General features: G+C 42.6%; 1 protein-coding gene across 6 annotated transcripts in view; it reads left to right on the forward strand.

Moving 5' to 3' along the window:
• The window catches only part of LOC126297575 (ribosomal protein S6 kinase 2 beta), a 547,735-nt gene that overhangs the window by 483,948 nt on the left and 39,124 nt on the right, over positions 1 to 24,663 (forward strand). For all 6 annotated transcript variants that reach the window (XM_049988539.1, XM_049988538.1, XM_049988541.1 and 3 more), the window contains 5 exons: positions 18,615 to 18,779; positions 19,372 to 19,453; positions 19,552 to 19,712; positions 19,814 to 19,920; positions 20,001 to 20,178. In XM_049988539.1, coding sequence (XP_049844496.1) covers positions 18,615 to 18,779; positions 19,372 to 19,453; positions 19,552 to 19,712; positions 19,814 to 19,920; positions 20,001 to 20,178 — 693 coding nt within the window. The remainder of the gene's footprint in view (positions 1 to 18,614; positions 18,780 to 19,371; positions 19,454 to 19,551; positions 19,713 to 19,813; positions 19,921 to 20,000; positions 20,179 to 24,663) is intronic.

Consider the following 24,663-nt stretch of genomic DNA (forward strand, 5'->3'; position numbering starts at 1 on the left):
ACGGTCATTATTGGCGACTTCCTCGATTAACATGCCGTCTTTCCACGACGCTTCACAGGAGAGGGATATTTGCATTTTCTGCGTCATATGCTCCATGCCCTGTTAGAAGAAACGCCTTTGGTTGTGTATAAGATCATGTGGCTGCTAGGCCTACACGGTGATAATCAAGCCCGTTTCCACGATTTTGGGCATATTGACATCGTACTCTTGCATGACCCACTCTGTTACCGATCCTGAAACATTGTACGTTCACCTGTAGAGATGTGTAGAAGGTCTATGCAGAGTCCGCCTGATGTGCAGCTACACTGGTTTTGCAGCCTTCGACGCCATTCAGACGCGGGCTGATGCGTTGAAAGCTTTTAGCTTCAATTAATTACAAGATCTAATATGAGTGACACTGCCGCTGTGGTACCGATAATTCGATATCAGCATTGAAATAGGGACAGACTCTCACTACCTACAGCAGCCGACAATGACCACCCAGCTACTATTACACATTTGCTGTCATGGACCCAAATATGTTTCTTTGTGCTGGACAGGATTATGACATTACTGATACACTCGTTCTGCGTTTCTGTATATTTTTCACACAAAGTGTCAGTTTTGAATATCTTACCCATTTGCCAGAACAAGTATATGGAGTGAACATCATCGAATGGGTCTGTTCGGGGATAAAATCTGCTTCTGTGTTAACCATGTACACCGTTCTGTGAACTCTTATCTAAAATACGATAGGCAATAGTGCATCATCCCCAGTTTAAAAGCAAATTGACTCTACTGGCTCTCGTTTCATGACAAAGATACTTATTGTACCGTAACATTCAGTATGAACAATGTCTTATGATTTCAATGTGTATTCAGAAAGGTCTCAGTGGAATGACATGGACAACAGAGGGTTCTCACTGCCACCAGGCTGCAGCGTTTTTACTATAAGCTGGCAAGTGGTGCTCTTCAAACCAGCTTCTTTCCTAGTATTTTTTTTTAAATTGCTGAACTTTCATTGCTTGCTTGAAATTTGGTTACTTAAAATGTCCAAATTGCTTTCAAAATGTCAAATTCTGTCGTTTGCCAATTGTATAAACTGATTTTTCGAAATAGGAGACTACTTAGGATACTCAAAAAGTATGTTAGCTCTTGGAATTCTTCTAAGTAAGAAAATTCAGTAATGCATACAATCTTATTTCTCTTGAGTGGATGAGACTCCAGGAATTCGAAAAATTGTGTGTGGGGTCATCTTTTGTCAAAAAGTTTCCACCAAGTATACACGGCCAAGAGTAATACAAAACTTTCGGGACCGCTCATTCAATCGTAGAGGCGTACAAGAAAAGGAACTAAGTACGCCGAGTGCTGTGGTTCTTGGTAATGTTAACGAGATGACCTGACAGATAAACCACATAGAGGGTCTTTGTAGGATACCTACCACAGACACTCCTGTAGCAGTACGAGCCGCTAATGTACATTGCTTGTGGCAACATCCATTACACCTCATTTTACCCAGAGCGCATTTTCAGAGAACTAAATTGTTCAGTTTACCTAAAAGCCCGTCCTCTAAACTGTCAGCTCTTCCAGATAGAGTTGCATTTATGCAGCGGTGGTATTATTTGTTGTATAAGAACTACCTGACTATTTATGGGGGTATCTCATTTATTATTTTTATCTGATGATGATATGAGATATTTTTTAAAAATTTTGCTTCACGACGGGTTTCCTTCTTAAGTTATTACGAAGCCATTATGTTCTGGCACATAACACCGACGAGATGATCTTGATATTGTTTTGCTTGCGTGTATGAGAGTAAGGACGATACATAATACAGCCATCACTCTCATACACTGTGACTGTACCCTTCCGTTCTCACAGCAGGCCAGTTACATCGACGAGCTCATAACTGTTTTACAGTACGTCAGCAAAACAACACGCAGAATTTAGCTCGCCGAATAGTCAGCTGTTACTCATGTCACTTGTTTCTCAAACTTCCATGCTGTCTTTTAAATACCCTATTCGAACAAAGAATTTGCAGTTGTACTTAAGCTTATGTATCAGTGCTGAATGTGACATGAGATGGGCGTTGGAGTTATCGACGTGAACTGCGCTCCTATTAACACATTGCCGTCCGCACGCCTCGTACAAATTTATTCGCTTGGCGCCGGCAGCGCTAATTCGGATTACTTTTGTCGCCGGCCGTTTGTCACCTTTCCGTTGACGGCAAGCTTCACCACACATTGAGTTTTGCGCCCTTTAATGTTTCCGGGAATCCTCCCTTTTGCCGTATCATTCCACAAGCTCGAATTTTCTTTTGAAGTAACTTCTCTGCAAGTTCTACGCTGTTATAGTAATTACCCATGTAGAGGTGATGCCACTTCCCATAAGAAGGTGTCAATAGTTCCATCACTATTTTGCTGAAGGTTGTCCAGCGCCGGAATATATCTTGAATGAGAAAAAGTCTCCCGTACTCGAATCGGGCAGCATCCGGATGAGTATGCCATATTTCGTAATTTTCGACGGATTGTAAACTTTAAATTTTAACTGTCCGTGCCACGGTATCATTCCTTCATCAGTTGAGATGTTTTGACTTAGATTAAACGTTTCTTTGAAGTTTTGAAAAAATGAGTTACGGATTGTGCTTTGAAAAGCCGGTCGGCATTATCCGGTTTATTATTGATGTCCGGAAAATGTAAAAATATTTGTCTGAATCGGTCGCGGGACATGGTTTTGCGAAACATCGGTGTGTCTATCAACGGATTCGTTGATCAGTAATCATCGATCCTTGCTTTTTTTACAGTTCCCATAAGGATAGCAAATTTATTATTGGTCCTCAGTAAATTATAGTCTGTCTTCTTCGTCTGATTCATCCGAATCAGCTGGCAACCGTAGCGTTCGCCAAATTCTTCTTGGACGTATTTCACTATCTTCCGACGATTCTTCTTCACTTTAATTTTTTTGATATCCAGTGTCTTCTTCCCAATGGGTCAAGTCGTCCGGAACGTCACACAAGACGTCCGCACATTCATTGTAAATAACCGTATCGTCTCTTCCGTCCTTCCATGATGAAAATGCACATGGACTTATAAAAACAAAAAACCTGTTGACGTGTGTAACTTCTTGTTACCTTAACAAAACACTAACAGAATGAAGAAGATACTGAAGTGCTGTCACCGGCCACTGCGCGATACTATGCTCACACTACCACTGTAGTGTCGCCGGCCACTGAGCGATACTATGCACACGACACCACTGTGGTGTCGCCAGCCATTGACCGATACTATGCACACGACACCACTGTGGTGTCGTCGGACAGCAAAATGTTAATGGCTCATTTGTAGAATATTATGGACAACATCACACTATAAAGGAACACAACAGCTTTTTCTGCGAAATGTTTATCACGGTACCCTTCTCTCCGCGAACTATAAAATTCCGTAAGAAACTACCACATTCCGTAAAAACGCGTAGTTGCCTTAACGTATAGGCATGTGGAAAAATAGTCTCCAGTACTTACCATACAGCAAAATAATGGTCTCTTGGCGTTCTGTCTTTCCACATGTAATTATAGAAGCTGTTAAAAAATTAATTAAAACTCGCATGACGTGTCCAGTTGGTGTTTCTTTCCTCCCTTTTTTAAATCTGAAACTTTCTCAGTACCGTTTTGACCACAGAAATCTCTACCCAATTTACCTATGTGACGCCTGTATTCTCACTGAAATGCAGTCGTCTCCACTGGTGAGCGGGACAGAGCGGCTTGTGCTCAGTGTTCAGTCTGTCAGCATGGCTGGAAGGCTCATTTCAGGATTACACCGTGCGCGCATTGTCTCTTTACGGCGAGAAGGCTTGCAATATGGGAAGGGGTCAGCCAAATTGACCTTTGTCACACAGGCGTAATTCGAACATTCGGCTGCTATCATGAGACAAAGCACCGGATACCTGCCTCGTGGACCAGCGGTCAACGCCACCATATGCAAATTATAAGTCTCGGGTATCCCGCGAAGACTGCTCAAGAACTGAGAGTTGCCTTTTTGGTGGTAACTGGGAAAGCTGTGTCGACCAAGGCAGTACCCAACCGTCGCCATACGATAAATTTGGCATCCACGCCCATAAGAAACAACAGGTGAAGGACGTGATCAGTGGAACACCTGGAACGGAACCTGGATCAGTTTCGTCGCAGCAGAGTGCGGAAACGGCCAGGTACAAGTGCACATCTCGAGCATGCGTTCAGACAGGTCCAGCAGGGAGGTGGAAATAGGACGCCTGTAAGCTATATCGGGGGTAATTACGGAGCTGTGCAGTGTCAGGACAGTATCCTACAGTCTGCTGTCCAGCCCGACAGCCAACATGTCAGTGATGTGTTTGTCTTTAGAGACGATGGTGCAGGAGCATGCAGCGCCCATCTCGTGAACACCTTTCTCGCGGAAGCAGAAATTAAACGAATAGAATGGCTTGCGCTATCTGCAGACATGAAGTCGCTTCAGCATGCTTGGGAAGAGTTGAAAATTACATCGCGTCGTAGGAGGAACCCTGATTGCACAGACATGCAAAGATACGCGCTTTCGATTTGTGCCCTTTTGAGTTTTTGAGATGCTATATTTTACAATAAAGCTTCTCTCTGTTTCATAAGGCTTAGTCTTGCATCCTCTTGTCCTCACGAATGTAAGCTCGCATAGCTTAGCAGATATGCAAGTGGCGCAATACCTTTTGTGTTTTATTGGTGGATTCGCTCTGACAAAACGTTACACGTGATGCTGTGTGCCAACAGAAAAAAAAAAAGTTTTGGTTCTAATTACAAAGAAGAGATTGTCTAAATTGTAATGTCTTCTGCCCACTGATCTTTGTGTAACTGCCAAGTGTTTAAATGAAGTTGATCAGTTTTCACAAAAAAGACGTTCATTTATTAATAAATGTTGTTTAAATTAACCAATTGAAAATCCCCTACGAAGTTTACTTTCGAGTGTTATTTAAAAGTTGTGGTCAAATTTTCAAATAAAAAGACTGAACATTGTTGGTTAGTCTGTGTGCCGTTTTGAAAAATCAGATTTAGAGAAAAAACGCGTATGAAGTTTAGAAATGCGTTAGAGACATGAACAAATGAAAACATTTTGCTTTTAGAAATTTCTTACCACTAATCTGCTGTACTAGGACGAGCCTGTCGTACTGTTGCGTTGCGATCGAAATCATATCCACTAGTTTATCATACAACGAGTGAAATATCGGTCGTGGCAATTCCATGAACGTACAATTCCGTTTAGCTCTACTCCAAGCAGGTGCATTGCTTGGACGGTTGATTTCATACGCGTTTCGTACAGACTTCGTATAACTACATCTGGGCAGTTTGGACAAGCAATAATTATTGTGAAGGCTAAGCCTAAAGGACTTCGTTCTTGCAACGTGATGTCTGTAAAGCCCGTCTCACACGGAGAAAGATTCGCTGTAAGTTTCCTTGCTGGCTCGCGCGATGGTTACCTTGCGGGCTCCGTCGTCTGCTAGCGGGCTGCCTTGCTGGTAACCTTGTAAGATTTCCAGGATAGGTCCGGTGCTATTTTTCTCGTAAGGTTCCCTGCGTGCTACCTGCGTTGGCCAATCATGAGACGTTTCGTTTGTGACGTCAGATGCGGAAAGCTTGGGCGGGAAGCCATTGTTGATAGTCGCTTTTCTGCTGTTGTGCGGTAGGAAGTTCTTATAATTATTTAATAATGGCACCGCAGTGGTCCAGGGAAGCGATTGAAGCATTGGTATGTACTTATAGGGAAGAACAGTGTCTGTACGTCGCGAAAAGCGCAAACTATTATAATAAACACTTGGGTGCAGAAGCACTCAAAAGAGTTGAAAGTGCCGTGTGTCTTGTTCAACCATATACGACAAGCAAGAAGTGCTATAGCAAAATGCACAATTTACGTACTCAATTTAAAGTGGAGTACGCCGTAATTGCCTGACCCATCACCCTGTCTTTCTTCTGAATCGGAGTCGCAATCATACAAAGCAGTTCTTCAAATACATCCATTCGTATAAAATTTGCAAAGGATGTACGATCTTCTATCCTATAAAATAGTCGCATATAACAGTCATTATTGGTATATTTATAAAGTCAAACAGTCATGAAATGGTGATACTTTTTCAAACAAAAGTAGGTGTTATGCGAACTAACCTGAACTCTTTATGAAGCATGGAGAGCACACCTTTCCCAGCGTTTCTCCTCTTAATCCAGTTTTTCCTCCTTTCTTTCTTTCTTCTTCTCTCATTAGCATGCATTTCTGCATCGTTTAGCACCAAAACATCTAATAACGACAGTTTGCTCTGAACATCTGTACCTGAAGCAGCCATCTCCGTTCGATACAACATGCAGCCGATCACAACTCAACTAGCTGCCGACCTTGTACCGTGGGAGAACTTCGGCATGGAAGATAGCCGGCTCCTTTCCATTCAAGCCGGCAGGCATGCACGCCATCTCGCAAACTTGCGGCGAACCTTGCTCCCTGTGAGACTGGCTTTGTTTTACATTTGATGTATTAAGAAGTATTAGAGAAAACGACAAGCTCATTCGTAATCCTATAGCTGAATCCGTAATTCACATCAAAATTCTGGTCTCTACCTTTCAATTTCGTAGCTGCTCTCCGCCTCATGTATATTCTTTGGACGCTTTGATAACATATTGCTTCGAGGCCGCGTTGGATACGATGTTTTCGTACGGTTTCTGCCCGAATACACTTTCTTACCAGTAATTCTTACATGAAAAACAAAACTGTGTGCTATAAGATCACACACAAACTATCAAAACTCAGTACTGCACACAAGAATCAAGATTCGAAGCGAAATAATTTTCTTTTTCGTACACGTACTGATGCTTGCTGACGACATGGAAACGTATTGTTGTTTCGAAATGCTTCTAACTTTACCCTGACACTACAGGGGGCAATAACACTACAGGCAGACTGTCGGGGTACACACATTCCGTCCCGGGGGTAATGGGGTGGCGATAGGAAGGCCATCTGGCCACCCCGTAAAATCCGTTAAAAACCATGCCGACACTGCGCCGATGACGGACAAAGGGGCAACAAAAATAAGTATTTGTTGACAGTGTTAGCAAAATGTGGAGAGTAATCGGCGAGTTAAACAGCTACTGTACTGTCCAGACGAGTCCTGAAATTGAAAATGTCTCCAAACTAAACTAATTTTGTGTTTATAGGCATATAAAATTAAGTTTTAGGCAACATGTTTTTATAACGAGAGCCAAAACTATATTTATTCCATGGACACTGTATGAAACACACCATGGAAAGATTTGGTTCGGCGTTGCTTCACCTTCACCTACACGTAATAAACCCAAATTTGAAAATATCTTCTGTAAAACCAGAAAAAATACATCTATATACATTTACGATCGCACTCAAAGCATGATGTTCCCTCCTTCACCAGGCTCACTAACAAGTGAACCTCTCCATCGCACGCCCCTCAGATTTAGTTATAAGTTCACACAGTGGATAGGCCTTGAAAAACTGGACACAGATCAGTCGAGAAAACAGGAAGAAGTTGTGTGGAACTATGAAAAAAAAGCAAAATATACAAACTGAGTAGTCCATGCGTAAGATAGGCAACATCAAGGGTAGTATCAGCTCAGGAGCGCCGTGGTACCGTGGTTAGTGTGAGCAGCTGCGGAACGGGAGGTCCTTAGTTAAAGTCTTCCCTCGAGTGAAAAGTTCTCTTTCTTCACTTTCGCAAAGTTATGATCTGTCCGTTCGTTCATTGACGTCTCTGTTCACTGTAATAAGTTTATTGTATGTGTTTTGCGACCGCACCGCAAAACCGTGCGATTAGTAGACGAAAGGACGTGCCTCTCCAAAGGGAACCGAAAACATTTGATCGCCAGGTCATAGGTCAACCGATTCCTCCACAGGAAAACGCGTCTAACATGTTCTATACGACACTGGTGACGGCATGTGCGTCACATGACAGGAATATGTTGTCGACCCACCTAACTCGTACACTTGGAGAATGGGTAAAAAGATTCTTCTACCTTGCCCGATTTAGGTTTTCTTGTGTATGTGGTAATCAGTCAGAAAAAAGTGATGAAAATATAAGAGTTTGTCACATAAACTGCAACAAATGAATGCAACATTTTCACAGTCGCACAGTTTTCCCTGTGCTCTGTCAAAACATATGTTTTTAACGTTTTCAAATTTTTTCCATGTGTAAACCGTCAAATCCTGCATATGTCCAAGCACATCTGAACATGTCCTGGAATTTTGGAGAGCGAAGTTGATTATGTGTGAGTGCCTGAACTTTGATAATTGTCTGAAAATAAAAAACTAAACTTTTCACCCGAAAGAAGACTTGAACCAAGGATCTTTCGTTCCGCAGCTGCTCACGCTAACCACGGGACCACGGCGTTCCTGAGCTGACACTATTGTTGATGTTGCATATCTTACCCATGGACTACTCAGTTTGCATATTTTGCTTATTTTTTTCATAGTTCCACACAACTTCTTCCTGTTTTCTCGATTGGCCTGTGTTTAGTTTTTCAAGGCCTATCCACTGTGCCAACTTATAACTAAATCTGAGGGGGGTGCGATGGGGAGGTTCCCTTGTAAGATGAAGGTTCGTTGGTATCCGAAGATCATGAAACAATCAAAACAGATGTCTAGTACCCTCCACGTGGATGGCGTTGATAAGTTTCAATACTAATCGTACGGGCCTTACGTAACCACTAAAAAGAGGAAAAAATGCGCTGCATACTCCGTGCACGACATAATAATAGTGAACTTAGTATTCTATTCCTACTACAAAAGTGGCGACACCAGTCTGTGCCCTCTGTGCGAGTTGGAATGACGCTCTTGAAACTTCTTTGCCGCCAGACTGTTCCTGTGGCCTTATTGGCCCTAGTGGCGGGGTTGTGAGATTGCAACATCTGGTGTTTCCAAACTTGTCTTCAGTTCTTCCCACGCGACGACCGGCTGTACTGTCGCTTTATAAGCCTTTGTTTGAACTCTGAAGCGAAGAACGTGTATACAATGACAAGCATCACTAGAATTGCTAGCTTTTGAGCACGCTTCAGTGTATACCTGGACCGCCGTCAACATCTACATCTACATCTACATCCGTACTCCGCAAGCCACCTGACGGTGTGTGGCGGAGGGTACCCTGAGTACCTCTATCGGTTCTCCCTTCTATTCCAGTCTCGTATTGTACGTGGAAAGAAGGATTGTCGGTATGCTTCTGTGTGGGCTCTAATCTCTCTGATTTTATCCTCATGGTCTCTTCGCGAGATATACGTAGGAGGGAGCAATATACCGCTTGACTCTTCGGTGAAGGTATGTTCTCGAAACTTCAACAAAAGCCCGTACCGAGCTACTGAGCGTCTCTCCTGCAGAGTCTTCCACTGGAGTTTATCTATCATCTCCGTAACGCTTTCGCAATTACTAAATGATCCTGTAACGAAGCGCGCTGCTCTCCGTTGGATCTTCTCTATCTCTTCTATCAACCCTACCTGGTGCGGATCCCACACTGCTGAGCAGTATTCAAGCATTGGGCGAACAAGCGTACTGTAACCTACTTCCTTTGTTGTCGGATTGCATTTCCTTAGGATTCTTCCAATGAATCTCAGTCTGGCATCTGCTTTACCGACGATCAACTTTATATGATCATTCCATTTTAAATCACTCCTAATGCGTACTCCCAGATAATTTATGGAATTAACTGCTTCCAGTTGCTGACCTGCTATTTTGTACATGCGGTACTGAATGCCAATTCACATATGCTTCAGTCTTACAAGGGGACCGCACGAACTTCTCGTCATCGATATGACCCATATTGACGGGGTGTGTAGCACTTCACCATGTGTAAGTAGGAACCTGTCAATCGTCCTCGAGAAAATAGTGCGTGAAAATTTTAGGCATGCCTACACTTTTTGAATGAGCGTAAATATTTAAGCAGCCCGCAGCTGGAACGTGTAAGCGCGTAATTTCATAAGCGCAGAGTGTCAGGATCGAATCTCGTTGTTACTACTTTTTTTCATTCCCACGTGATTCTAACATATACATTATGACTGTACAGATTACCAGTATTAAATGATTCATTTGTTATATACGTAAAGTCATTCTCAGAAAAGAAGAAAAAATTTCTTACTAAGTTGTTTGGAAATAAAAAAAAAAGAATATATGAGAACTTTCAGTCAAATACGTATAGACAATGGATTTGTATTATTGCATGTACATTTGTGACAAGTATAATGTGTAACCTATGGAGGACTGCACGAATTAGGGTAATATTGATCGTAGAAACAAACACGGACAGCAATAGCTGTTGCGACACACACCACGCGTGATGGACGCAGAGTTTTTGCATGAGCATGACTTTTCAATGTGTTTCTAGCAAAAAAAGCGATTTATGTTTATAAACAGTTCTGGGACATTTCACGACATAAGGGCGTACCACGCACGGAAAATTGATATAGACGATTGACGGTGTAATATTGACAGAATATTTACGCAGTCTTCTCTAGAGGCTATCTCTATTCCGTTCGATGATGTACGCGCAATTTTGAGTAATTTTACGAGATTCATCGCCTGCCTGTAAAAATAAACGTTACAAGGCTGCACCAGCGGAGTACATTTGGGACGGGTTCCTTTAATACTCACTGCTCGTTGCCAGAATGACGTGGGAAAGGGAAAAACAAAATACCAGAAGTCACATTCGATCCAGGTACCTCACGGTTGCGTAACTAACCGCTTACTCGCTCAGCTGCAGGCTCCTTCCGTGCTAGCGACCATATAAAGTATGTAAGCACCCCTAAAATTTTTAAACTCAGTTTTCTCGAAAACGGTTGAGAGTAGTCTCTACCTGTTCACTTACGTTGAAGTCCTAGTTGTGCCTGTCCATATGATTCCGATCGAAGAGGGAAATTACGTATGGTCCTTTTGTTAGTGGATTGAAGGAAGACTCAGAGAACCACGATTTCTAGATACGGCTCTGTCAGCAGCTTGCTGCAGTCGCAGGTGATACATTGAGATTATCACGTAATCATCAAACCAACGGCCTAACGACTATTAGCATCTGAAGGAAAAAACAGTAGTTTGTATTTCTCGTCGTTCGGGTTATACATAACAGAAATAATGAAGACTGTACCAGTCTTAAGTGCTACTTTTACAACCTAGTACTAGTAGATATCTCACCTTCCAGAGGCATATTCTATAGTATTCTTACTGCTCGCTTTTGTACAGTCAATACTATCTTTCTGACTGGTGAATTACCCCATATAATTATTCTGTAAGACATCATTGAGTTCAACAAAATGTCAGGTCGTTGGTTAATTTTGTTTCCAAGACTAGTAATTGCACGAAGAGCAAAAGTAGCTGAGCTTCAGTGTTAGAGAAGCTCAACAATATGATTCTTTCAGCTCAAGTTCTCATCACCATGTGCATCCAGCACTTTGGAGCAGCCCACCGTATTTACTTACCTCTGTTCTTGTGCTGCATAAATTGTTCGAATGACCCTTTTTTGTACAGAATTGAATACATTTTTTTTTTTTCAAAATTGGGAGCGAATCCGTTTTCAGAGAACCACTGAATAATTCTTTATAAAAAGTCATTAACAGATTCTTCGGTTTCTTTCTCTCCGATGGTACTTACTATAACAGTAGTATTGTTTGCAAAAAGTACCAATTCTGCGTGCTGAATGATGAGTGGGAGGTCATTCACCAATATAAGTAATAGGAATGGGCCCGAAATTGAACCCTGTTACTTTATTTTTATTTACACGTCAAGTTACGTTGGACCAAATTGAGGAACAAATCTCCAAGGTCATGGAACGTGTCAGTACATGAAATTACAACATAAAAGTTGTTGTTGTTGTTGTTGTTGTTGTTGCTGTGGTCTTCAGGCCTGAGACTGGTTTGATGCAGCTCTCCATGCTACTCCATCCTGTGCAAGCTTCTTCATCTTCCAGTACCTACTGCAACCTACATCCTTCTGAATCTGCTTATTGTATTCATCCCTTTGGTCGCCCCTCTACGATTTTTACCCTCCACGCTGCCCTCCAATGCTAAATAGATGATCCCTTGATGCCTCAGAACATGTCCTACCAACCGATCCCTTCTTCTGGTCAAGTTGTGCCACAAACTTCTCTTCTCCCCAATCCTATTCAATACTTCCTCATTAGTTATGTGATTTACCCATCTAGTCTTCAGCATTCTTCTGTAGCACCACATTTCGAAAGCTTCTATTCCCTTCTGGTCCAAACTATTTATTGTCCATGTTTCACTTCCATACGTGGCTACACTCCATACAAATACTTTCAGAAATGACTTCCTGACATTTAAATCTATACTCGATGTTAACAAATTTCTCTTCTTCAGAAACGCTTTCCTTGCCATTGCCAGTCTACATTTTATATCCTCTCTACTTCGACCATCATCAGTAGTTTGCTCCCCAAGTAGCAAAACTCCTTTACTACTTTAAGTGTCTCATTTCCTAATCTAATTCCCTCAGCATCTCCCGATTTAATTCGACTACATTCCATTATCCTCGTTTTGCTTTTGTTGATGTTCATCTTATATCCTCCTATCAAGACACTGTCCATTCCGTTCAACTGCTCTTCCAAGTCCTTTGCCGTCTCTGACAGAATTACAATGTCATCGGCGAACCTCAAAGTTTTTACTTCGTCTCCATGAATTTTAATACCTACTCCAAATTTTTCTTTTGTTTCCTTTACTGCTTGCTCAATATACAGATTGAATAACATCGGGGAGAGGCTACAATCCTGTCTTACACCCTTCCCAACAACTGCTTCCCTTTCATGTCCCTCGACTCTTATAACTGCCATCTGGTTTCTGTACAAATTGTAAATAGTTTTTCGCTCCCTGTATTTTACCCCTGCCACCTTTAGAATTTGAAAGAGAGTATTCCAGTCAACATTGTCAAAAGCTTTCGCTAAGTCTACGAATGCTAGAAACGTGGGTTTGCCTTTCCTTAATCTTTCTTCTAAGATAAGTCGTAAGGTCAGTATTGCCTCATGTGTTCCCACATTTCTACGGAATCCAAACTGATCTTCCCAGAGGTCAGCTTCTACTAGTTTTTCCATTCGTCTGTAAAGAATTCACATTAGTATTTTGCAGCTGTGGCTTATTAAACTGATTGTTTGGTAATTTTCACATCTGTCAGCACCTGCTTTCTTTGGGATTGGAATTATTATATTCTTCTTGAAGTCTGCAGGTATTTCGCCTGTCTCATACATCTTGTTCACCAGATGGTAGAGTTTTGTCAGGCCTGGCTCTCCCGAGGCCGTCAGTAGTTCCAATGGAATGCTGTCTACTCCGGGGGTCTAGTTTCGACTCAGGTCTTTCAGTGCTCTGTCAAACTCTTCACGCAGTATCGTATCTCCCATTTCATCTTCATCCACATCCTCTTCCATTTCCATGATATTGTCCTCAAGTACATCGCCCTTGTATAAACCCTCTATATACTCCTTCCACCTTTCCGCCTTCCCTTCTTTGCTTAGAACTGGGTTTCCATCTGAGCTCTTTATGTTCGTACAAGTGGTTCTCTTATCTCCAAAAGTCTCACTAATTTTCCTGTAGGCAGTACCTATCTTACCCTAGTGAGATAAGCCTCTACATCCTTACATTTGTCCTCTAGCCATCCCTGCTTAGCCATTTTGCACTTTCTGTCGATCTCATTTTTGAGATGTATGTATTCCTTTTTGTCTGCTTCATTTACTGCATTTTTATATTTTCTCCTTTCATCAATTAAATTCAATATTTCTTCTGTTACCCAAGGATTTCTACTAGCCCTCGTCTTTTTACCTACTTGATCCTCTGCTGCCTTCACTATTTCGTCCCTCAAAGCTACCCATTCTTCTTCTACTGTATTTCTTTCCCCCATTCCTGTCAATTGCTCCCTTATGCTCTCCCTGAAACTCTGTAGAACCTCTGGTTTAGTCAGTTTATCCAGGTCCCATCTCCTTAAATTCCCACCTTTTTGCAGTTTCTTCAGTTTTAATCTACAGTTCATAACCAATATATTGTGGTCAGAGTCCACATCTGCCCCTGGAAATGTCTTACAATTTAAAACCTGGTTCCTAAATCTCTGTCTTACCATTAAATAATCTGTCTGAAACGTGTCAGTATCTCCAGGCTTCTTCCATGTATACCATCTTATTTCATGATTCTTAAACCAAGTGTCAGCTATGATTAAGTTATGCTCTGCGCAAAATTCTACCAGGCGGCTTCCTCTTTCATTTCTTAGCCCCAATCCATATTCACCTACTGTGTTTCCTTCTTTCCCTTTTCCTACTCTTGAAATCCAGTCACCCATGACTATTAAATTTTGGTCTCCCTTCACTACCTGAATAATTTCTTTTATCTCATCATACATTTCTTCAATTTCTTCGTCATCTGCAGAGCTAGTTGGCATATAAACTTGTACTACTGTAGTAGCTGTGGGCTTCGTATCTATCTTGGCCACAATAATGCGTTCACTATGCTGTTTGTAGTAGCTTACCCGCATTCCTTTTTTCCTATTTATTATTAAACCTTACTCCTGCGTTAGACCTATTTGATTTTGTGTTTATAATCCTGTATTCACCTGACCAAAAGTCTTGTTCCTCCTGCCACCGAACTTCACTAACTCCCACTATATCTAACTTTAACCTATCCATTTCCCTTTTCATATTTTCTAACCTACCTGCCCGATTAAGGGATCTGACAATGCACGCTCCGATCCGTAGAATGCCAGTTTTCTTTATCCTGATAACGACATCCTCTTGAGTAGTCCCCGCCCGGAGATCCGAATGGGAAACTATTTTACCTCCGGAATATTTTACCCAAGAGGACGCCATCATCATTTAATCATACAGTAAAGCTGCATGCCCTCGGGAAAAATTACGGCCGTAGTTTCCCCTTGCTTTCAGCCGTTCGCAGTACCAGCACAACAAGGCCGTTTTGGTTATTGTTACAAGGCCATATCAGTCAATCATCCAGACTGTTGCCCCTGCAACTGCTGAAAAGGCTGCTGCCCCTCTTCAGGAACCACACGTTTGTCTGGCCTTTCAACAGATACCCCTCCGTCGTGGTTGCACCTACGGTACGGCTATCTGTATCGCTGAGGCACACAAGCCTCCCCACCAACGGCAAGGTCCATGGTTCATGGGGGAGGACATAAAAGTAATAACAGATAAAAATAAAATTCTTATGAACGCAAAAAAAGTCAAGCCATAAGTTTAAGTAAACGTAATCAACAATACAACGAGAATCGGCTTAATTTTTCAAAGAACTCCTCGACAGAATAGGAGTGACACATGAGGAAACTCTTCAGTTTCGATTTGAAAGCGCGTGGTTTACTGCTAAGATGGTTAGATGGCTCTGAGCACTATGGGACTTAACATCTATGGTCATCAGTCCCCTAGAACTTAAAACTACGTAAACCTAACTAACCTAAGGACATCACACAACACCCAGTCATCACGAGGCAGAGAAAATCCCTGGCCCCGCCCGGGAATCGAACCCGGGCGCGGGAAGCGAGAACGCTACCGCACGACCACGAGCTGCGGACGATTACTGCTAAGATTTTTGAATTCTAGTGGTAGCTTATTGAAAATGGATGCAGCTGGATACTGTACATCTTTCTGCGCAAGAGTTAAGGAAGTCTGATCGAAATGCAGGTTTGTATCTGCAGAGTATTAACCGAGTGAAAGTTGCTTATTCTTGGGAATAAGCTAATATTGTTAACAAGAAATGACAGTAAGGAATATGTATATTGAGAGGCCAATGTCAGAATACCCAGACTAATGAACAGGGGGTCGACAAGAGGTTCGTAAACTTACACCACTTATTGCCCGAACCGCCCGTTTCTGGGCCAAAAATATTCTTTTAGAATGGGAAGAGTTACCCAAAATATAATACCATACGACATAAGCGAATGAAAATCAGCAAAGTAGACCAATTTTCGTGTCAAACGATCACTCATTTCAGGTACAGTTCGAATAGTAAAAATGGCAGCATCAAGTCTTTGAACAAGATCCTGAACGTGGGCTTTCCAAAACAGTTCACTATCTACCTGAAAACATAGAAATTTGAACTGTACAGTTTCACCAGTCATCTGCCCATTCTGTGAAATTAAAACGTCAGTCGCGCGACCACTGTGGTCGCAGGTTCGAATCCTGCCACGGGCATGGATATGCGTGATGTCCTTAGGTTAGTTAGGTTTAAGTAGTTTTAAGTTATAGGGAACTGATGACCTCAGAAGTTAAGTCCCATAGTGCTCAGAGCCAAAACGTCAGGTTTTGTTGAATTGTGTGCTAGAAACTGTAAAAACTGAGTCTTACTGTGATTTAAGGTTGGTTTAATTTCTACAAGACATGAACTTAAATCATGAACTGCACTGTTTGAAACTGAGCCAATGTTGCACACAACATCCTTTACTCCCAAGCTATTGTCCGAAATATTTGAGTTACCGGTAATACTAGAGGGCATATAATTATGTAGATAAGGAACAGGAGTGGCCTCAACACTCACATGACCATACCCCACTCAGACCCCACATCATACCCATTCTCAACACTGAATAATGACCTTTTGCTCTCTGTTTCTAAAGTAAGAGGCGTTCCAGTTGTGAGATACTCTCCGTATTCCGTAATGGTCTAACTTTTGGAGCAATATTATGTGATCAACACAATCAACGCGTTATTTAAATCAAATTATGCCTAGCCTTCGAAACCTTTTGTTTAACCCATCCAGTGTCTCACATAGAAAAGAGAATATAGCATTTTCAGTTGTTAAACGACTTCTAAAACAGAACTGTACATTTGATAGCAAATTGTGTGATACAAAATGATCAATTATCCTTACATATACAGCCTTTTCAATAACTTTGGCAAACAATGATGGCTCCGGCCGTTGTGGCAGAACGGTTCTAGGCGCTTCGGTCTGGAACTGCGCGACCGCTACGGTCGCAGGTTCGAATCCTGCCTCGGGCATGGATGTGCGTGATGTCCTTAGGTTAGTTAGGTTTAAGTAGTTCTAAGTTCTAGGGGACTGATGACCACAGCAGTTGAGTCCCATAGTGCTCAGAGCCATTTGAACCATTTGAAAACGGGATGTTACAACCTCGTATTTTACTGTGAAGTACTTCGTGATCTGCCTTTCAAGTAAAGGGGACTGCGAGTAATACTGCTCTCATTCCTACACTTGTCATCTGCAAAACAAATAAAATTTTGTCTTCTCACCATGGTAAATCTATTTCCTTTTGTTTAACAGAAAAATAACGCGCGAAAAAACAATAAAATAAAAAACCACCATCGTGCCCTTAATATATGTGATAAATAAAGCATTTAATTTATTATCTGATACTGCCTTGAAACCTTACCTCACTCGTTGGGGACAGTAAAAATAGTCGTGCGTGGGTCTCTAAACGCTTCCGCTAAAGGACAAATCTAGGATACAATTTGGTGCAGAATAATCTGGTGGAGTCGAATGAAAACTTAAAAGAAAAATTAAAAAATAAACACTAATGTTGCTTTTATATTCCGGGTTGCAACGCAAGTTTCGTAGCCTATCTCCGCTTGCATATCTCACTGTTGTGACACGTATTCCGACAAAACACTGTAACAGGGCCGTTGATGGGTTTCCTTCCGCACTGTTGCACAAGACGGAACGAACTTGTTGTAACGGCCACACCTTTGCACAACGCTTCAGTACTACAATCGCTTGAAGACAATAGCTGCATGATGTTTCATCAAGTATTTAGTAATCACTGACATTACTCAGATGTCTCTTTATTTAGGCACGTGTGAACACACCTATTGGAGACATTTCTGTGTTAGATGTAATATTTTCGATATTTATTTCCGAAATCTCTCCACCATTTCATATTTTCCTTAATTATATGAAATGTCTGGATGATTACTGCATCTGCGTTCTGTACGAAATGTTGGAAACATCAAACTGCGCTCTAATCATTGTTTACCGACATAATTCGTTTTGCAAATTAATAATTACAAATCTTACTCCTGTACTACTAATAAGTCAACTGTACTGTAATTGTATGAGTAGTATTAAGATTACATGCTTGTTAGTCTACTACTGCGTCATATAACAAATAGAGTAAACATTAGCAGCAACTAAAAACTGATAATCTGGATCTATGTTGTGCACCCTACTGCTTAACTTTAAAGTACCACAACATACCGTGCTTACAACTGTTTACAGGCCGGCCGCGGTGGTCTAGCGGTTCTAGGCGCGCAGTCCGGAACCGCGCGATTGCTACGGTCGCAGGTTCGAATCCTGCCTCGGGCATGGATGTGTGTGATGTCCTTAGGTTAGTTAGGTTTAAGTAGTTCCAAATTCTAGGGGACTGATGACCACAGATGTTAAGTCCCATAGTGCTCAGAACCATTTGGACCATTTTTGAACAACTGTTTACACCTTCGTAATAGACAGCTGTGCTAATTGTGGTAATCACTTGCGACAATCTTTTTCTGTACAAAAACATGTTGATAAATCGTCTAATAGATTGAGGGTGTTCCCGAATTTTTTTACACTGGCAGTTCTGATATGTATTTCTTTGCTATCGTAAATTTACCAATACTGCGCAACCCCAGCAAAACACTGCTTTCATTGACGTTGTTTTCTATTCCAGAACCATAATACACAAGAAAATCAAAACCAGCACAATAGCAGAGAAAATGATAATGGAGAAACTCATGAGTTTGAGTTGAAGGAAGTAGTAAAAGAAGGCCATGAGAAAGCCGACCCCAGCCAGTTTGAGCTCCTGAAAGTCCTTGGACAAGGATCGTTTGGAAAGGTACTTCCTGTGGTGAACAAAATCCTCTTATGTTTAAACTTTCTTTTGGTTCAGAGTTATGATGTGTGTTTGTATTAAAGTCTATTTTTGAGTTAGTAGCTTTCTTTGGCAATATATTTGGGTAAATACACAGTCAGCCGCTGTTTTATTTACTTATTTATTTATTTACTTACATATTTAGCTGCGATGTAATTTTTTTGTATTAATAACTAGTTTTCAAGCCATTGCAGGTTCATTGTCGGGTAGAATTATTACAGGGACATTTGACGATGCACCTCCAGTAGCTTGAAAACTTGCCAACGGTACAGAAAATAAATTGCATTATAAATTAAGAAACAGTGAAAGGTTGTATACTGTGCCAATACAAATCACAGTTGCAGTTTACGATCCACAAAGAATATAGTCAATTCAGTAGTTTTCTATTTAGAAATATAATATGACTTCTCTTCGAACAGTGTGAGAAATATTATCACCCTTACTGTCACAATTTAGCAACTAAGATATTATATACATTTATATCTCAGCTAATCATTCACCCCAAAGTGTCCTACATGGTTATGCTATAAAACTACTATGGGTCATTTTTTTGCAGGTGTTCCTTGTCAGGAAAGTTGTTGGAAAAGACACTGGAACTCTGTATGCAATGAAAGTACTAAAGAAAGCAACATTGAAAGGTAACCTGGTTTAATCAGTCCAGTTTAAGAAAAAATGGCAGAACAGCAAAACAAAAAGTTTCTATTAAAATATTTTTTCTTTCTTTCTTTGTTTCTAGTGAGGGACCGCATGCGCACAAAAACTGAAAGGAATATACTTGTGGATGTACGTCATCCTTTTATTGTTAGACTGCATTATGCATTTCAGACCGAAGGAAAACTGTACCTGATTTTGGACTTCCTGAGAGGGGGAGATCTTTTCACTAGACTGTCTAAAGAGGTCTGCTTTTTGTCTCTTCTCCTGCCGCATGAAACGTAATTTCTTGTACAAATTAAAATATAATATTATTACTTTCAAAATGTACATGTCCCTCTTTGTAGGTGATGTTCACAGAAGAAGATGTCAAATTTTATTTAGCAGAATTAGCTCTTGCACTGGACCACATCCATAGCTTAGGGATAATTTATCGGGATCTAAAACCAGAGAAGTAAGTGCTAGCAGCCAGTGCTTAAAGCTTCAAATAAAAGTGTGCATATCCTGTCATAATTAATAGTGGATATTTTTCAGCATATTGTTGGATGCAGATGGACACATATCACTGACCGACTTTGGACTGAGTAAACTTCCTCTTGATGACCAAAAAGCATACTCTTTCTGTGGAACAGTGGAGTATATGGCTCCAGAAGTTGTCAATAGAAAGGGGCATTCATTTGCAGCTGACTGGTGGTCACTCGGAGTCCTCATGGTATTGTATAAATTTTTATTTTAGTTATTGTAAATAATATACTACAGCTGCAGGAACTTATTTGTTGAAACATAGATACTCATGGGTCAACAGGAAGGTTTTAGATAAGTCATCGGCTTTTAATATATGTATTCACAGTTTTGTAGTTTGTTATCGAATTCAACAAATATGAAAAAAAACTGGTTGTGGTGACAGATAGATGTGTAACTTTGCCTGCGGTCTAGATTGGTTTGGAAGGTGACAGTATGGTTGTGAGTTGGTTAAGCCAAAGAATGTTGAACTAAAAAGAAACTTGGTTGTAGTGCCAGACTAATCTGTAGCTTAGCCCAGTTGAAAAAATTGCCAGTAACTTCACATTACAGTCACCATATTGCTTATGGTATTTGTTACAAGTCTCCTTTGTCACTGGTCAATGCCAACAACTCGTATTGAACATTTCTCCGTGTCCGGCTTGTTCATTATTCATGAAATGTTCACATAGGCTCAGCTGTAAGTAAAACAGTTGCGTGGATCCGATTGACACTAGGTAACAGCAGTCTGTTTACTGAAAAAAAATTGCGTAACTTATATTATGAGGAGTATGTACAAATATTATTTAGACCAGTGCGTACCACTGTTGTAAGATTTGTGAAGTTAAAATCTAAATCTTGATAGCTTTCACGTATGCATATCAGCAGTTAATCTTACCATGCCAAAACTTAGACATGAATTAGAGGGAACTTTAATAATAAGTTTTCCGTGAAAAGTACCCATTTGTACTCCATACGACGAGTTACGGAGTTCGAATGTAGGTATGTACATGATGATGGATAATACATAGCAAAAGCCGGCCGGTGTGGCCGAGCGGTTCTAGGCGCTACAGTCGAGGCACGTAGAACTTTGAATTCTTCCCGTGGTGTAATTTACACCAGGCTCTTTGACGGTCTAACCGAGGCTGAAATACTATCTTACCTCTGTAATCAGGGTGTCATTGGCGTTCATCGTGTCATGACGAAGGTCGATTCCTCCTTGGTGCCCACCTACACTCTTTTCCTTACCTTTCATAGGGTGGTGCTGCCGTCCAAGATTAAAGCAGGCTACGAAATCATCATAGTCGGGCCATACATTCCGAATCCATTGCGCTGTTGCCAGTGTCATCGGTCCAATCACATTAGAACGTCTTGTCGACACCCGGTTAAATGCGTAACCTGTGGCAGGGATGCACACGAGGACGAATGTCAGCCTCCTCCTCCCCGCTGCATCAACTGCAGTGGCGGCGACGCCGCCTCCTCCCGAAATTGTCCCGTGTATCTCTATGAGCAGGCTGTTCAAGAGATTTGGGTAAAGGAAAAAGTACCTTACCCAGTAGCTCGCAAGTTACTGGCTAGTCACAAACCCTGTGTTCTTCCGTCTGGCACTTGTAGTTCAGTTCTTGTTACCCTCGCTGCATGAAGGACTTGGCTCCACAGACATTCGACCTCAGATTTGTCTGTGAGGTTCTGAAGTCTCCCAGTATCAAGGTAGCATCACCGTCCCCCCCGTCCCACTGTGCAACAAACTGTCAAACTCTCACCTCAAGGGGTCGAAGCTACCCACTACGCAACCGGCAGGCAGAAAAGGCCAGAAGTAGTACTCTCGAGAAGACTTCCTCTGTCCCTGCAGCCAAACACCCAAGTTTTCCTCTAAGCAGAATGGCCCGAGGAAGACCGCTAAAGACAAACGGTCTTCCCCTTCACCAACTCGAGGATCCTGCTGGACGATGTCGCCACGTGGTGGCATAGTTCGGCCGGCCTCTGCCTCGCTGGTGCTCACCACCAACCGTTTCTCGGCGTCGGACTCCACCGACCAGCCGCACGAGCACGCCGATGCTTGTATGGACCCCATGGAGCAGGATCCTCCTGCTTCTGTGCCCTGTAGTAGCGACTTGCCGCCGGCTGCCCTTGGCGGACACTGAGTTGACACACCCTACATCTCTTCGTCCTCATGACTGTCCTCCAGTGGAACGTTGCGGCCTTCGGTCCCACAAAGAGGATTTATGTTTGCTTCTAGCATCGCAGCATCCCCTCGTACTTTGCCTTCAGGAAACGAAATTGCGCCCTCAAGACCTCTATGAGCTTCCACATTACATACATATTCGTTTTGACCTTCCCCCTGATGTTGGCAGCCCATCTCATGGGAGCGTCACGCTGCTTATACGGGATGACCTTCATAGTCAACCCATCTCCCTGACTACCCGTCTTCAAGCTGTTGCCGTTCGCCTGTTCCGTCCCCACCTGACTTTCTCCCTCTGTACCATTTATTTATCTCCGTCCTTCGATGTCACCAGGGCAGACTTCCTTCAGCTTATTGGGCAGCTAACTCTACCGTTTTTGCTACTCTGTGACTTTAATGCGCATAATCCCCTTTGGGGTTCATCCAGGACCTACCAGAGAGGTGCCCTCTTGGCCAAAATTCTTAACCAACTCAACCTCTTCTGCCTTAACACTGGAGCACCCACTTTCCTTTCAAACTCCTCGCACACCTATTCCAATTTGGACCTATCCTTTTGCACTTATAGCTTGCCCATTGTCGAGAGTGGTCCGTTCTTTCTGACGCCAACTTGAGCGACCATTTCCCGTGTGCTCTCCGTCTGCTGACTCTTACCCATCCCCATGCATGCCCAAATGGTGCCTTACTAAGGTTGACTGGCAGCTTTACTCCTCCCTGGCAACTTCCGCCTAACAAGATTTCCTCAGTTGTGATGACCAGGTGGATTATTTCACAAACTTCATCCTTACTGCTGCAGAATGTTCCATTCCTCGCACTTCCTCTTTACCACGTCGTGTCCCAGCCCCTTGGTGGACTGAGGCGTGCCGCGACGCAATTCGCGCACGGAGACGTGCTCTCCGCCTACCTACGCTGGAAAACCGCTTTCATTATAAACAGATGTGTGCAAAGTGTCGTTGAGTTCTTCGGGATAGCAAAAGAGCTAGTTGGATTTCGTTCACTAGTTCTTTTAACAGTTCCACACATTCCTCTGGCCGGCCGCGGTGGCCGAGCGGTTCTAGGCGCTTCAGTCCCAAACCGCGCGACTGCTACGGCCGCAGGTTCGAATCCTGCCTCGGGCATGGATGTGCATGATGTCCTTAGGTTAGTTAGGTTTAAGTAGTTCTAAGTTCTAGGGGACTGATGAGCTCAGATGTTAAGTCCCATAGTGGTCAGAGCCATTCTGAACCTTCCTCTGTTGTGTGGGTCAACCTCCGACGGCTCTCTGGAACCAAGATCCATTCCCCCATTTCCTGCCTGACAGTAGGTGCCGATGTCATCGTGTATCCTGTTGCTATCTCAAACATCTTGGGCCGCCATTTTTGCGGAAGTTTCGAGCTTTACCTACTGTCACCCTGTCTTTATCCATAGGAAACGAGTGGAGGAGGCTCAGGCGATACCCTGCTTTATTCTCCGAATCGTGAGTGCTACAGTGCCGCTTTCACTATGAGGGAGCTAGATCATGCTCTCAGTTCATCCCGGTCCTGTGCCCCAGGGCCAGACGCTATCCGCTATCAAATGTTGCAGCACCTCTCTTGCGGGCAAGCTTTTTCTGCTTAACACATACAACCACATCTGGGCTGAGGGCACAGTTCCTGGACGCTTGCGTGAAGCCACAGTCATTTCCATAAATAAGCCCGGTAAGGACAGAAAACTTCCTTCTAGCTACCGCCCCATCTCTCTTAGCAGCTGCGTTTGCAATGTGATGGAACGTATGACTCATGCCTGGCTGGTGTGGTGGCTCGAATCTCGCAATTTACTCACGAATGCATAGTGTGGATTTCGGGTGAAGCATTTTCCAGTTGACAATCTCTTGACTTTGCCCACCCATGTCATGAATGGTTTTCCTTGGAAATCCCAGACTGTTGCCGTGTTTTCCGATTTGGAGAAGGCCTACGACACGTGCTGGAGAACTGGTATCCTTCATACTCTCTACATGTGGAGCTTTCTTGGGCGCCTGCCCTGTTTCCTTCGGGCATTTTTACAAGACCGATTTTTCGAAGTGCGTGTGGTTTCTGCTTTGTCGCACACTCCTATTCAGGAAAATGGTGTGCCTCAAGGCTCCATCCTGAGCGTCATCCTCTTTGCTATCGCCATTAACCCTATCATGGCCTGTCTCGTGCCGGGTGTTTCAGGCTCCCTTTTTGTCATTGATTTTGCCATTTGTTGCAGTTCTCCACGGACGTGTCTCACTGAGCGGCATCTTCAGCACTGTTTTGATGGTCTTCACTCCTGGATCATAGCCAATGGCTTTCGCTTTTCCAATGACAAAACCGTCTGTATGAATTTCTGGCTGCGCAAATGCTTTCTCCCACCACCTCTACATCTTGGGCCTGTTGCCCTTCCGTTTTTGTTGGCACTACGAAATTCCTGGGTCTCACACTCGATAGGAAACACTCTTGGTCCTCCGATGTCTCTTACATGGTAGCCCACTGTACACAGTCCCTCAGTGCCCTACATGTCCTCAATGGTACTTCTTGG

Source organism: Schistocerca gregaria, chromosome X (assembly GCF_023897955.1).
Source record: "Schistocerca gregaria isolate iqSchGreg1 chromosome X, iqSchGreg1.2, whole genome shotgun sequence".
NCBI classification, from domain to species: Eukaryota; Metazoa; Arthropoda; class Insecta; order Orthoptera; family Acrididae; genus Schistocerca; species Schistocerca gregaria.